Source organism: Bombina bombina, chromosome 2, assembly GCF_027579735.1.
Source record: "Bombina bombina isolate aBomBom1 chromosome 2, aBomBom1.pri, whole genome shotgun sequence".
NCBI classification, from domain to species: domain Eukaryota; kingdom Metazoa; phylum Chordata; class Amphibia; order Anura; family Bombinatoridae; genus Bombina; species Bombina bombina.
The window spans coordinates 380,384,342-380,400,505 of NC_069500.1; the positions used below are offsets into that span (position 1 = coordinate 380,384,342).

Below are 16,164 nucleotides of genomic sequence, written 5' to 3' on the forward strand. Positions count from 1 at the left end.
CTTACTCCATGAGTAATTCTTGGACTCACACTAATGAAGATATTTGCGCCATATCTTATGGTAGATTTTCCTGGTTACAGGCTTTCATGCCTGCATTAAGGTATCAATGACTGACTGCCTGGAGATAGAACGCTTGATTTTATCAAGGCGTGGCTTCTCCGAGTCAGTCTCAGAGAAATTAGATTTGGATGATTGAAAGGACCTTGTAGTAGAAGGTCTTGTCTCAGAGGCAGAGGCCAAGGTGGAAAGGATGACATGTCCACCAGGTCTGCATACCAGGTCCTGCGTGGCCACGCAGGGCTCTCTCCTGTTTGATTTGGCAATCAGTCGAGGGAGCAGAGGAAACGGTGGAAACACATAAGCCAGGTTGAAGAACCACAGTGCTGCTAGAGCATCTATCAGCGTCGCTTCTGGATCCCTGGACCTGGATCCTTAACAAGGAAGCTTGGCGTTCAGGCGAGACGCCATGAGATCCAATTCTGGTGTGCCCCAACGATGAACCAATTGAGCAAACACCTCCGGATGGAATTCCCACTCCCCCGGATGAAAAGTCTGACGACTTAGAAAATCTGCCTCCCAGTTCTCTACACCTGGGATATGGATCGCTGATAGTTGGCAAGAGTGAGTCTCTGCCCAGCGAATTATCTTGGAGACTTCTAACATCGCTAAGGAGCTCCTGGTCCCCCCTTGATGGTTGATGTAAGCCACAGTCGTGATGTTGTCCGACTGAAATCTGATGAACCTCAGGGTTGCTAACTGAGGCCAAGCTAGAAGAGCATTGAATATTGCTCTTAACTCCAGAATATTTATTGGGAGGAGTTTCTCCTCCTGAGTCCACGATCCCTGAGCCTTCAGGGAATTCCAGACTGCACCCCAACCTAGAAGGCTGGCATCTGTTACAATTGTCCAATCTGGCCTGCGAAAGGTCATACCTTTGGACAGATGGACCCGTGATAGCCACCAGAGAAGAGAATCTCTGGTCTCTTGATCCAGATTTAGCAGAGGGGACAAATCTGTGTAATCCCCATTCCACTGACTGAGCATGCATAATTGCAGCGGTCTGAGATGTAGGCGTGCAAATGGCACTATGTCCATCGCCGCTACCATTAAGCCGATCATTTCCATGCACTGAGCCACCGAAGGGCGCGGAATGTAGTGAAGAACACGGCAGGAATTTAGAAGCTTTGACAACCTGGACTCCGTCAGGTAAATTTTCATTTCTACAGAATCTATCAGAGTCCCTAGGAAGGAAACCTTTGTGAGGGGTGATAGAGAACTCTTTACCTCGTTCACTTTCCACCCATGCGACCTCAAAAATGCCAACACTATGTCCGTATGAGATTTGGCAATTTGGAAGTTTGACGCCTGTATCAGGATGTCGTCTAGATAAGGGGCCACTGCTATGCCCCGTGGTCTTAGGACTGCCAGAAGAGACCCCAGAACCTTTGTAAAAATTCTTGGGGCTGTAGCTAACCCGAAGGGAAGAGCCACAAACTGGTAATGCCTGTCTAGAAAGGCAAACCTTAGGAACCAATGATGATCTTTGTGAATCGGTATGTGAAGGTAAGCATCCTTCAAATCCACTGTGGTCATGTACTGACCCTCCTGGATCATAGGTAGGATTGTCCGAATAGTTTCCATTTTGAACGATGGAACTCTGAGGAATTTGTTTAAGATCTTTAGATCCAAAAATTAGTCTGAAGGTTCCCTCTTTTTTGGGAACCACAAACAGATTTGAATTAAATCCCTGTCCTTGTTCCATCTGTGGAACTGGATGGATCACTCCCATTATTAGGAGGTCTTGCACACAGCGTAAGAATGCCTCTTTCTTTATCTGGTTTACAGATAATCTCGAAAGGTGAAATCTCCCTTGTGGGGGGGAAGCTTTGAAGTCCAGAAGATATCCCTGAGATATGATCTCCAACGCCCAGGGATCCTGAACATCTCTTGCCCACGCCTGGGCGAAGAGAGAAAGTCTGCCCCCTACTAGATCCGTTGCCGGATAGGGGGCCGTTCCTTCATGCTGTCTTAGAGGCAGCAGCAGGCTTTCTGGCCTGCTTGCCTTTGCTCCAGGCCTGGTTAGATTTCCAGGCCGGCTTGGATTGCACAAAAGTTCCCTCTTGTTTTGTAGCAGAGGAAGTTGATGCTGCACCTGCCTTGAAGTTTCGAAAGGCACGAAAATTAGACTGTTTGGCCCTTGATTTGGCCCTGTCCTGAGGAAGGGTATGACCCTTACCTCCAGTAATGTCAGCAATAATTTCCTTCAAACCAGGCCCGAATAGGGTCTGCCCCTTGAAGGGAATGTTGAGTAATTTAGACTTTGAAGTCACGTCAGCTGACCAAGATTTAAGCCATAGCGCCCTACGCGCCTGGATGGCGAATCCAGAATTCTTAGCCGTTAGTTTAGTCAAATGAACAATGGCATCATTAACAAAAGAATTAGCTAGCTTAAGTGTTCTAAGCTTGTCAAGTATTTCAGTCAATGGAGTAGCTGTCTGAAAGGCCTCTTCCAGAGACTCAAACCAGAACGCCGCAGCAGCAGTGACAGGAGCAATGCATGCAAGGGGCTGCAGGATAAAACCTTGTTGAATAAACATTTTCTTAAGGTAACCTAATTTTTTATCCATTGGATCTGAAAAAGCACAACTGTCCTCGACAGGGATAGTGGTACGCTTTGCTAAAGTAGAAACTGCTCCATCCACCTTAGGGACCGTCTGCCATAAGTCCCGTGTGGTGGCGTCTATTGGAAACATTTTTCTAAAAATAGGAGGGGGGGGGAAACGGCACACCGGGTCTGTCCCACTCCTTAGTAATAATTTCTGTAAACCTTTTAGGTATTGGAAAAACGTCAGTACACACCGGCACCGCGTAGTATTTATCCAGTCTACACAATTTCTCTGGCACTGCAATTGTGTCACAGTCATTCAGAGCAGCTAAAACCTCTAGAAGCAACACCCGGAGGTTCTCAAGCTTAAATTTGAAAGTAGACATATCTGAATCAGGTTTCCCCAAGTCAGAGACGTCACCCACAGACTGAAGCTCTTCCTCAGCTTCTGCATATTGTGACGCAGTATCAGACATGGGCCTTAAAACATCTGCAAGCTCTGTATTACGTCTAACCCCAGAGCTATCATGTTTTCCTCTGAATTCAGGCAGTCTGGCTAATACCGCTGACAGGGTATTATCCATGATTGCCGCCATGTCCTGCAAAGTAATCGCTATGGGCGTCTTTGATGTACTTGGCGCCATTTTAGCGTGAGTCCCTTGAGCGGGAGTCAAAGGGTCCGACAAGTGGGGAGAGTTAGTCGGCATAACTTCCCCCTCGTCAGAATCCTCTGGTGATAATTCTTTTAAAGATAACAGCTGATCTTTATTGTTTAAAGTGAAATCAATACATTTAGTACACATTCTCCTATGGGGTTCCACCATGGCTTTTAAACATAATGAACAAGGAGTTTCCTCTATGTCAGACATGTTTATACAGACTAGCAATGAGACTAGCAAGCTTGGAAAACACTTTAAATCAAGTTAACAAGCAATATAAAAAAAAACGTTACTGTGCCTTTAAGAGAAACAAATTTTGACAAAATTTGAAATAACAGTGAAAAAAGGCAGTTAAACTAGCAAAATTTTTACAGTGTATGTAACAAGTTAGCAGAGCATTGCACCCACTTGCAAATGGATGATTAACCCCTTAATAGAAAAAACAGATTAACAAAACGAAAAATATGTTTTTTTAAACAGTCATAACAACTGCCACAGCTCCTACTTTTGAGCCCTTCAAAGATGTCCTATAGCATGCAGGGGACTGCTGAGGGAAGCGGAATGTCACAGTTTGTAATTTTAACTGCACCAACTGTAACTTTTATACTATAACAGTGGAAAGCCTCAGGAAACTGTTTCTAGGCAAAAATAAAGCCAGCCATGTGGAAAAAACTAGGCCCCAATAAGTTTTATCACCAAAGCATATATAAAAATGATTAAACATGCCAGCAAACGTTTTATATTGCACATTAATCAGAGTATATACCTCTGATAGCAAGCCTGATACTAGTCGCTATTAAATCACTGTATTTAGGCTTTAACTTACATTAATCCGGTATCAGCAGCATTTTCTAGCAAATTCCATCCCTAGAAAAACTTAACTGCACATACCTTATTGCAGGATACCCTGCACGCCATTCTCCCTCTGAAGTTACCTCACTCCTCAGACATATGTGAGAATAGCAGTGGATCTTAGTTACTTCTGCTAAGTTCATAGAAAAACGCAGGCAGATTCTTCTTCTAAATGCTGCCTGAGATAAAATAGTACACTCCGGTACCATTTAAAAACAATAAATTTTTGATTGAAGAAAAAACTAACTATATTTTACCACTTTCCTCTAACTACCTCCAGCTATGTTGAGAGCTTGAAAGAGAACGACTGGATATGGCAGTTAGGGGAGGAGCTATATAGCAGCTCTGCTGTGGGTGATCCTCTTGCAACTTCCTGTTGGGAAGGAGAATATCCCACAAGTAATGGATGATCCGTGGACTGGATACACCTAACAAGAGAAAAACCCATATACTCCAAATCTTTGACACATTGAAGGAAGGCAGTAGCCTTCAGGAATTCTTGGCGATATTAGACAGAGTAAACTGTCATTTAATAGGTCTGGATCTAAACTTACTCCATAACCCTGGGGAATGATGTTTAAAACCCAGAGATCCCCCAGACTGATCGAAACCAGGTCTTCTGGAAAAACTCAGTCTGTCCTTTACCCAAATAGAACCTGGTGCATGTGTCACTCCTTTGAGGATTGAGAATTGGGATATTATTATTATTTATTTTAATCATTAGAGGAACAAAGCAATTTCACGATCTACTTTTTCTTCTTGACTTAAGGTTCCTTTTACCTCAGGTAACTAAACAGAACTTTCTTCTGAGAAGAAAGATTTAGAACTCTGTTTTTGGAAGCCATGCCAGCTGATCAAAATGTAAGCCATAAGGCTCCTCTTGCAAGAAGAGAGTAAGAGATGTGCGTAACATTAAATTTGTATATCTATATATCTATACACACACACACATATACATACTTAGTGCATAAAGAGTAGAACTGTCTATACAGTATATGTATATCTATACAATTAATCATATTGTACTCTATTTATATATATGTGTGGACAGACATGATCCGCTATAGCGGCGTATGAGTTTAGGAGCAGTGGTCTTAAGACCCCTGCTTCCGGCGAGCCTGAAGGCTCGCACGAAGACACGAGCTATTCGGCCCTTGTTAAATAGACCCCTGTGTATATTAGAGAACATTTATAAAAATAAAAAGTCATGATCTGACTATACCATATCTGTATATACATATATGCATATTAACATACTGTGTACACTGTTGTTCATGCAAATCAAATTTATACTGTCTACGGAGTATACATACATAAATATGCCTGGGCATATGGAGTTAGATTGTGCGTACTGCTGAATATGTAAATAATTGTAATCTGTCTAATCAGAAAATATATATATTTGTGCATATGATAATACTTATTTCTGCTGTACAATTAAGAAATCATGTTCTGTATATGCCTTATTATCAGAAACATACAAAATTATCTGGTAATAACCTGTGGGCTATGGGGGTGTACAGCACTTCCCTCCACTGATATCACCAGCTATCCAGAAGAGCTGTATCCAGTAGAGAGCCCATCCAGTGCTGTGAAGCTAACAGCAGAGATTATAGAAGAGGAGTACTGTTGATCCCACAGAAGGAGGCTAAGGGATAAGTCCCCGCGACTCCAGAGGGGAGGTTATGACTGAAATCCCATAAGGAAGTACTGAGCCAATAACCAAGTACTCCTGTACCCCAGAAACCAGGAAAAAGCAAACCAGAGCGGTAACGGGTCTCACATAGGTCTGAAATTGAACACCTCATCTCTACCTACCTCCAGGAAGGCAAAGAACAAACTGGGTAGTACAGGGAGGTAAGAGGGCTTAAAAGCTTTTGTTGTTTGGGGTTCTTTGCCTCCTCCTAGTGGTGGAAATTCAATCCCACACGTCAAGGCTTGTGGACTAACCATCATATGATAGAAAAATAGACTAAAAGTAAATGATCTTGTGTACAATAAAAAAAAAAAAAAAATGCAAGTGCTTCTCATACAAACCACAGCAACAAAAGCATGTAACAGATGATTTGAGTGTTATTTGGGGAAATGCAAGCAAAATACTGTCCAAACAAAATGGCCAACTCTATCCATTTTCATTGTGAGGAGAGAAAATAAGCCAAGTAACCTGAGAAATAGGAAAAACATACATCATAACAGATTTTCTGCCATTAATTTATATAATTTATATAATTGAAAATTGAAGCAATGTTCATGTAATGGGGTGCAGGATGACAATACTAACATTAAATTCTCTGTATCCCACATTCCCCATACTTGGGTATCATTCTAGTTTAACCTAAGTAATAAGTCTCACCAATTCGACATAGTCATTACGCCATTTACTAACAGTTAGTAACTGCTTCCACCAGTACAAATGTTGGCTAAGGCATTGGAATCATGTCCCATGAACTGTAAGGTTTTAAAAGCTGCCACATGCAGGGAGCCAAAGTGTAATCTTTTGGTCATATTAGCCTCTCTCCTCCTTTTCAGTGCAATGAGCATTTTCTGAGAAGGCATCTTGTTTGTTAGCCCTTTGAGAAAAACCTTGTATTGGATTATTTGGTTTAACTGGTCTACTTATCCATTTGTGTACTGATAGCCTTCTCTGCTCTATCTGGATACTAAACACCTTATCTGACTTCACTCAGTTTGGATCATGGCTTACTTCCTTGCCTTAACCCCTTGAATACACTGTTGGTGACTTGCATACATATCCGTCTGTTTTTACCATAGCCTTGAATTAATTCTGGTCTGCTCTGAACTTTTACATTATTTCAAGTTGCAAAGTTTAATATAACAAAGACTATGTTTCTAATCCAGGGGTTTAGACTAGTTCTTCTTGCTCTGCAGTTGAGATTAAGTTTGCCACAACTAGAACTATTACACCCACTACCAATAGTTCTATACCTCATAACGACAAGTAAAAATGTCATTCAGCATGGCTGTTAATGTCAGTGAGCCAATTTTATATATTTTGTTAATCACTATTGCCTCACACAAGCGAAAGCTCCTTGCCTCTGTCTTCCCCTTGCTTTGATCTATCAATGTAAAGAGGGGGGGGGGGGGAAATGATACCAAGAGAAAAAAGGGCAGAGTTAAGCCATATAAATCATTAAGCAAGTTTTTTTTTTTTTACTTTATTTATGATCAATATTAAGGAGACTGGAGGATCCCAACCACACATTTATGTGTGGTATCAATTATGTTGACTTAAAGTGAATCGGTTTTGAGAGACAGAGAGAGATTAACTTTCTCATTTGAGTCTATTCTGCAACCGAGTTAAAGGGACATGAAACCCAATTTATTTATTTCATGATATAGAAAGAGCATGCAATTTTAAACAACTTTCTAATTTACTACTATTATCTAATTTGTTTTATTCTCTTGATATTCTTTACTGAAAAGCATATCTAGATAGGCTCAGTAGCTGCTGATTGGTTGCTGCACTTAGAAGCCTCATGTGATTGGCTCACCCATGTGCATTGCTTTTTCTTCAACTAAGGATATCTAAAAAATGAAGCAAAATAAACAATAAAGTAAATTGGAAAGTTGTTTAAATTTGTATTCTCTTTCTGAATCATGAAAGAAACCTTCTGGGTTTAGTGTCCCTTTAAGGTTTCTGATCTGGCTGTAATGCAGAGGCAGTTTTTGTGTGTGTGTAAAAGGACAAGGAGGGTTATTATCTGCTTGATAAACTGACATTTCAGGTCCCAGACTTGCGACAGACACTTATGTTTTTTTTTGTTTTTTGTCAATTAAAGGACAGTACTCAGAGGACATTGAATAAATGCTGCACAAGTGATTTACTCTTGACCCCCCTGAAAAAATAACAAAACATCTTCAAATTATGGTAAATAGAGCTAGATACCCAATAGTCAAACAATGGAAACAAAGAAATGCCCACAGTAATGATGTGGAGGAATAAAGTCTGAGAATTTATTGGAGTTGGTAGAATGTCATTATTGCAACCACTACATTATGCAGACATTTATGCTTCTTAGAACCCTATGGGAGTCTTATTTAGGACACATAGCACCGAAGCGAGTTCGCCCTATGAGATACATTCCTTTTCCCTTCATCATTCTAGCAGAGGTATATAGTTAAACTATTTGATTTGGTGGAAACATTCTATAAAGTAATAGATTAATCTAAAACCTTCTGGTAATTCACAGGAATTAGAAGACAGATGGGATTTATATATTTACTTCTGATATACCTTTGAGCTACAGTAGCTCGAAAAAACGAGTATCAAGTTTGAAGAGTGTGGGGAAGAGACCTTTATGCAGAATCACGCTACGTTTGTTTTTTTCTTTCATGGGGAGACATTCTAAGGGGATTTTACATCCAATGTTACACTGATTTATCCAGAACCTTTATAATAATCTTGGTGATTTGATAGATTTTGGTATTTCTAAACAAGTGTTTTCCCCACACATTTTTTTTGTGAGTTTACACTTGTTAATTGTCATACACTTTTTAGTTTTCACTTTGTTATGTTTTGTTTTTGGTTTTGTTTAAAGGGACATGAAACCCAAAATGTTTCTATCATTAAGATAGAGAACAAAATAAAAAAAATAAAAAAAGTTGCCAATTTATGTCTAGTATCAATTTTACTTTGTTCTCATGTTATTCTTTGTTCTCATACCTAGGTAGATAGCGTGCACATGAATGAACCACTACATGACAGGAAATAGTGCCGATATCTAGTTCTCTTGCTAATGTAAAGCATTGTTGTAAAACTGGTGCCATATAGTGAGGCAGACACGTGCACACTCCTGAGCTTACATCCCTGCTTTTCAACAAGGAGTAACAAGAAAACTAAGAAAAATTGATAATAGAAGTAAATTTGAAAGTTGTTTAAAATTGGATGTTCTTTCTGAATCATGAAAAAATATTTTGCCTTTGTTTTGTTTTCCTAGTAAAATTAGTTTATGGTGTTTTTTTTTTTACACTATAAATTTGTGAACATCACCTAGATAAATATGCATAATGTTTAATACTAAATATGTTTAGCACATAATTAAAATAGTTTAGAAAAAAAAAAAAATATATATATATGCAATACCTACATGTTTTGTCTTCTATTTTGTGGTTTTCTTGTACAGCAGGTATATGACAAAATTTTAAACATATCAGTGAAGGCACTGCCATCAGCTGGCTTTGTAACAAAGACTGTCTGTCCACACAAAAACACCAAAAATGAAATTCCAATACAGACAGCAGGGATGATATAGCCAGGAAGGAATCCCACATTTTGCTGAACATAGGCTATTCCACTAAGTGATATAATTGCTCCTAAATTAATGCTCCAGTAAAACCAATTAAAAAATCTGCGAGTAGCTTCTGGTCCCCGATCTTTCACCTGGAAGAAAAAAAAAAAAAAAAAATATGCAAAATGTTTTAAGATAAAGTCTGATGCAGATTTTTTTTACCACAGATTCCTATAATAATAATAATAATAATAATAATAATAATAATAATAATAAAAAGTAGAGTATGAATTTAAGAAAGAACCACTCAACTTTTCTATAACCTTACTTGAGTTTTGTTTGATACTTTCAAAGGGATATTAACAGTCCTACCTTCAAAGCATGAATGCTGAGATTATAAATAAATATCATTGTAATAAAATATTTATTCATATACCGACTGGTTCCATCCAACAAGGTAAGATTCCTTTCTAATACACCAGCATTCAACTACCAACCCTCACTTACGATGTAAGTTCTCTAGGCCCTACAAAATCATTTTGTATTCATCACTGTGTAAAAAGGGGGCATTATGTACCCCCTAGAGTCTACATGTATTTGTGTTATTTAAAGATGCCCTAAATATATAAAATGAATAAGGGTTTAAGAAAAACAAGCTGGCAACACCGTTTCCTTGAAATTAAAAGATATAATGAATTTAGAGAAACTATCCTGAAATATTTTTCACACCATTTTAATAGACATTCCCCCCAAGTGTTCTATATGATTAGAGCACTCTACTCCAGCCTTCACCTCACACAGAGTGAATCAGGTTATTCATTTTTTTTATTTGCATTATTTTTTAAAGACTACTAAACAACCCGTGCACAGTGTGAGGTCTGATAGGAGGTGGAAACAGTGGGATTTTACAGCATCAGGATGTGTTTAATAACGGACTTTCCTTTTTGTCTGGATATTTTACTGACCCCCCAGCTGAAATTTAAAAGGAACAATCAACACCAGAAGTTTTGTTGTTTGAAAAGATAGATAATCCCTTATTACCCATTCCCCAGTTTTGCATAACCAACACAGTTATATTAATATACTTTTTACCTCTGTGATTACCTTGTATCTACGCCTCTGCAGACTGCCCCTTTTTTCAGTTCTTTTGAAAGACTTGCATTTTAGCCAATCAGTGCTGACTCATAAATCACCTGTGCGCTAATTAAGATAAAATAAATATCTAGAGGACTGGGTTTGGGAAACACTGCCCTATATAAATCACGAAAGTTTAATTTTGACTAGACTGTCTCTTTAAGCTAAATTTAGATCATGTTAATTTGCCAATGCTCATTGAACAGATTATCATTAAATATATTTACATTAAATTATGCTATTAATTTGTGCCTCGGATAAGAGAAAATTCTATAATTTTACAAAGTACTACACTGCTCAAACCCAGCACTGTCTATTACTTCATGTGAGCCCCTCATGGAGGCTGGGGTCTACAGGAAGGCAAAGGAATATGCCCTTTAAAGTCACTTCATATTTTCCATTACTGAAAAACAACAATGCCGCCAACAACATGCATCTTTAGTGGTCTCACTAGGATCTATTTAATGGGCACACCATACAGCTGAGTTCACTAACCACCCAACTAAAGTATCAGACAATACAAAGTTAAAATGAGGATATTTAATTTTGTTGCACAAATCATCATTAAATTAAAATTATTCAATTAACGTGTGCTTTGGATAGTTTAAGTAACATTCCTAAATAAAAAAAAATGTTTATAATTTTGCAAAGTATTAAACTGTCCCCAACTGGCTAAATATTCTGTGGGGAACACTGATCTTGTAAGTAAATTGTACGCCAGTGCTAGGTTAGTTGGACAGCAGGCCAGAGCAAAGTAAAATGGCATAGACAAGTTGCCCTTGGTGGGAGAGCTAGCTAAAAGTTAACTTGCTCAACAGAGGTGTCCAGCTAGTTACCAGTAATACACTGCTGCTCTAGAGCTGGCTTTGCAGCCATTTTAACACATAGGGCATTTTATTTTTACATTATTGTCTGCATATAACTAACCTATAAGATAATTTCCTTTTTGCACATTTATGTCCCTTTAATGAAAAAACAGAGTAGTTATGCTCCTTGCTGTGATGCTGTTCTCTGGGTTATCTGATATGGGTCTACAGCAGTGAGAACAGTAAAACTGATGAGTGAATAAATGCATGCAGGTGAAACTAAGAAACTCCTTGTTCCTCCCCGATTGATGTAAGCCACTGTCGTTATGTTGTCTGACTGGAACCTGATGAATTGGGCCAAAGCCAACTGAGGCCAGGCCCAAAGAGCATTGAAGATCGCACTCAGTTCTAGGATGTTGATAGGATGGAGAGACTCTGCTTGAGTCCATACTCCCTGGGCCTTTAAAGAGCCCCAGACTGCTCCCCATCCTAAAAGGCTGGCGTCCGTTGTCACAATCGCCCATGAAGGTCTTGTGAAAGCATGTCACCTGGGATAGATGGTCCAGAGACAACCACCATTGAAGAGAGTCCCTCATCTCCTGTTCCAGGGTTATTCGAGGAGACAAATCCGTATAATCTCCATTCCACTGCCTGAGCATACTTAACTGCAGAGGCCTGAAGTGAAACCGAGCAAACGGTATGATGTCCATTGCCGCCACCATCAATCCGATTACCCCATGCACTGAGCCACTGGCAGCTGAGGAGTGGACTGAAGGGCTCGACACGTATCCAGAATCTTTGCTTTTCTGACCTCTGTCAGAAAAATTCTCATGGATATAGAATCGATTAGAGTTCCCAAGAAGGGCACCCTTGTCTTCAGAATTAAAGAAATCTTTTCCAGATTTACCTTTCACCCGTGAGTTCTCAGGAAAGATAGCACAATGTCGGTATGTGACCTTGCTTGCTGACAAGATGACGCCTGTATTAGAATATTGTCCAGACACGGCGCCACCACAATGCCCCACGGTCTTAGAACCGCCAGCGGAGACCCCAGAACCTTTGTGAAAATTCTGGTTGCCGTGGTCAGACCGAAAGGAAGAGCCACGAAAGGAAAAGGTTTGTCCAGAAAGGCAAACCTCAGGAACTTGTGATGATTGCTGTGGATAGGAACATAAAGATATGCATCCTTTAAATCCACTGTTTTCATAAATTGACCCTCCTGGATCAATGGAAGAATGGTACGAATAGTTTCCCATCTTGAAGGATGGAACTCTGAGAAACTTGTTTAGACTCTTGAGGTCTAAGATAGGTCTGAAAGTTCCCTCCTTTTTGTGAGCTACAAACAGATCTGAATAAAAACCCTGCCCCTGTATTGGAACGGGACAAATTACTCCCATGGAAGAGAGGTATCTTACAGAATGTAAGAAGGCCTCTCTTTATCTGGTCTGCAGATAATCTTGAAAGAAGAAATCTTCCTCGGGGGGGGAGAGTTTCTAAACTCCAGTTTGTATCCCTGAGACACTATTTCTATAGCCCAGGGATCCAGAACATCCCGCACCCAAGCATGAATGAAGGAAAGTCTGCCCCCTACCAGATCCGGTCCGGCAAACCCTTCATGCCGACTTGGAATCAGCAGCAGGTTTCTTGGATTGTTTACTCTTGTTCCAAGATTGGTTGCGTCTCCAAGTAGACTTAGATTGCGAATAGTTTCCTTCTTGTTTAGAGGAAGAAGAGAAGGAGTTTCCCTTGAAATTTCGAAAGGAACGAAAATTACTTTGTCTTCCTTTCTGCTTGGTTCTTTTATCCTGAGGGAGGAGATGACCCTTGCCTCCCGTGATGTCAGAGATAATTTCCTTCAAGCCAGGTCCAAACAAGGTCTTTCCCTTGTAAGGAATTGCCAGAAGCTTAGACTTGGATGATGCGTCCACAGAATAGAAGAGGGATGTTAAAGATACTAACACTCTATTCTCTAATGGCTGATCCCAAATGGTTAGTATATCTCCTAACTACAAACCGATAATGTACAAGAATAAAAGAAGGAAGGGATAGCGCTATACAGCGTAGAGATAATAAAAAAGTAAAAAAGTATGTGTGTGCGGCTCCTGCCGAATATAAGGAAAGGTTACAATGTATTGTATGTGGTAGCAGTACTCCTCTAATGAAGCTAAAATATTTGATGAAGCAAATAATATATAAATATATAGATGGAGCAAGTAATAAAGATAAATTGATAAATAAAACTAATTTTATACAATATAATTAAGAGATACCGGCATTAGGTACAACAAACAGTTATTGCGCAAAATTAACATATTAACGTTAGATATAAAAACAATATATAAAACCATCAACTTGCTAATCTTTAGATTGGTTGAAGTGCATATTCAAAAATTGGGTAATTATTTACAGTGGTATGTTATTGTCCACATCCGTGCTGAATAGCAGGAATAACAGATAGTTCGAAAATCTCCTCTGTGACAATGGTTATAATGTTACCGTAAATACGTGTGAAATTACCTCAGCGGTCAGATTCCTCTTACTGTGAATCACCGGACTTTGTGTGAACAGCTGGGAGGCGACAATGGTTTGTGACCGGAGTAGATGTCGTCCGATGTTTGAAGATATTTGAAGGTAGATACTGGGACCAAGGTGTTTTGCTGACAGCCTAGGCAGTTGTTGTGGCTGAACCTCCAGGTCCTACTACCTGTTTTGGTTAGAAGGTCAGGATACGGGTCACAGGTGTAAGCGCTGTAAGTCCAAATGAACAGCACGTTTTTCTGCGATTGAATCTGTGTCTTGCCAGAGTATAATGATAGATCATGGGTCAGGAATTACGCATGTAGAGACCACTCTCAATAAAATCTAAGTGGCTCAATGCACCTCACCTACTATCACAATGTGTCAAAGTAACTCGGGTATAGATGAGCAGGTCTACGTGTTTCAGCCCCTTAAGGCCTTTATCAAGATGATTGGCTAATTTCAGAGCTTTAATCCGATCCTGGATTACTTCTAAAGAAGTCTCAGTCTTAAGAGACTCTACAAGGGCATTGAACCAATAAGCTGCCCCACTAGTGGAAATAGCAATGCACGCAGCCAGTTGCAATAGCAAACCCTGGTGAACATAGATCTTTTTAAGTAGACCCTCCAACTTCTTGTCCATAGGGTCTTTGAAGGCACAACTATCCATAATAGGAATAGCAGTTTTTTGGCTAAGGTGGAAATAGCCCCCTGCACCTTAGGAACCATCTGCCAAGTTTCCCTGACAGCATCAGCTATAGGGAACATCTTCTTGAAAATAGGAGGAGAGAAGGGAATACCTGGTCTCTCCCATTCCTTAGAAATAATCTCCAAAGTTTGCTTGGGAACTGGAAAAACATCTGAGTAAGAAGGAACTTCAAAGTATTTGTCTAACTTACTCAATTTCTCAGGAACGACCACTACTGTGGAGTCACAGTCGTCCAAAGTCACTAAAACCTCCCTGAGTAACAGGCGGAGGTGTTCTAGTTTAAACCTGAAAGAAACAACTTCTGAATCAGTCAAAGGTAAGTAACTCCCCGAGTCAGAAATTTCACCTTACGATAGAACCTCCATACCCTCCAACTCAGAGCCCTGGGAGGGTACGTCCGAGATTGCCACCATAGCATCAGAAACGTCATTGACCACGTAGTTGTCCTTCCTTTTACGTTTGCCTTGAAGTATAGGAAAGGCAGATAACACATCAGAAAGTGTAGAAGACATAACTGCAGCTATGTCCTTTAACGTAACTGCAGCAGAAACTTGAGAAGTACAGGGCACTGCAGCATACTCTGCATCTCATCGTTAGACTCCTGAGAAGCATCCGCCCTAGACAATTTTTTTTATCATGAAATTTTTTTTCTCTATAGCTTAGAGTTCTCTCAACACATGAGGGACAAAAAGGAACAGGAGGTTCCACATTGGCATTCAAACACATGGCACAAGTAAAATTTTGGACATCTTCTAAATCCATGATAAAGAAAAACAGTGCAAAGACTGAAATAAATAAAAAAAAATATAAACTGGCCCTTTAAATTAGACTGGCCCTTTAAATTTTTAACCCACCACTCTCTTACTGTATTGAAAAACAAGAGTGTGCAAAAACTAAAAAATGAAACTGGCACTTTGATAAATCCTGAATAATAACAGGATACTGTGCCTTTAAATAGTAAAAACAAACTATTTTACTAAATTGGGTAAAAAAACACTTCACATTTAAACATTTTTTAACAACTCATTTGCCCGCAAGAAAAAAACTGACACCTCTCCGCCTCAACGGCTCTGCTGAGGCGCCTACCTGCCACCCGGTCTCCAGACCGCTCTTTCCAGCAAGTTTCAGGTCGGGTCTCAGAACGCTATCAACCGCTTGCTTACTCAACCATGTGGTTCTTGCGTAACACCCGATGCCCTGATAACTTAAATGTCGGAACTCCGGAACAGACGATCACATACACTGCCTGGCATCTCTAGACCCGACTGAAAAAAATTAGCCCCGCCCTTAGTGGGCATCAAAATGTTTACTCAGCTTCTCGGTTAAGTTTAATAAAAATAACAGATAGCACAACCTTAGCCCAGTGCCTGTACAAATGCTGTCATTGCAGGGGAGCCCTCTATACACAAGGAGCCCATGTTCCCAATCAATAAATATATATATATATAAATATATATAACCGATTAAGTTCAGAGTCCTCTGAGTCCATTGTGAATTATGCCCCAGAATAACAAAGACTGCACTTACCTTGATGCTGTCCGACAGCAGGACAGCTCCAACAGGTTTAAGAGGTCCTTTCCCTCCTATAGCCCTGTGGAAAAAGATAGGGCCTGAGTTAGTTCTTGCTTAGGCC

General features: G+C 39.9%; 1 protein-coding gene across 1 annotated transcript in view; it reads right to left on the reverse strand.

Moving 5' to 3' along the window:
• The window catches only part of SLC15A4 (solute carrier family 15 member 4), a 185,703-nt gene that overhangs the window by 138,776 nt on the left and 30,763 nt on the right, over nt 1-16,164 (reverse strand). Inside the window, exon 2 of the mRNA XM_053701852.1 lies at nt 9,225-9,517. Within this exon, the coding sequence (XP_053557827.1) occupies nt 9,225-9,517 (293 nt within the window). The remainder of the gene's footprint in view (nt 1-9,224; nt 9,518-16,164) is intronic.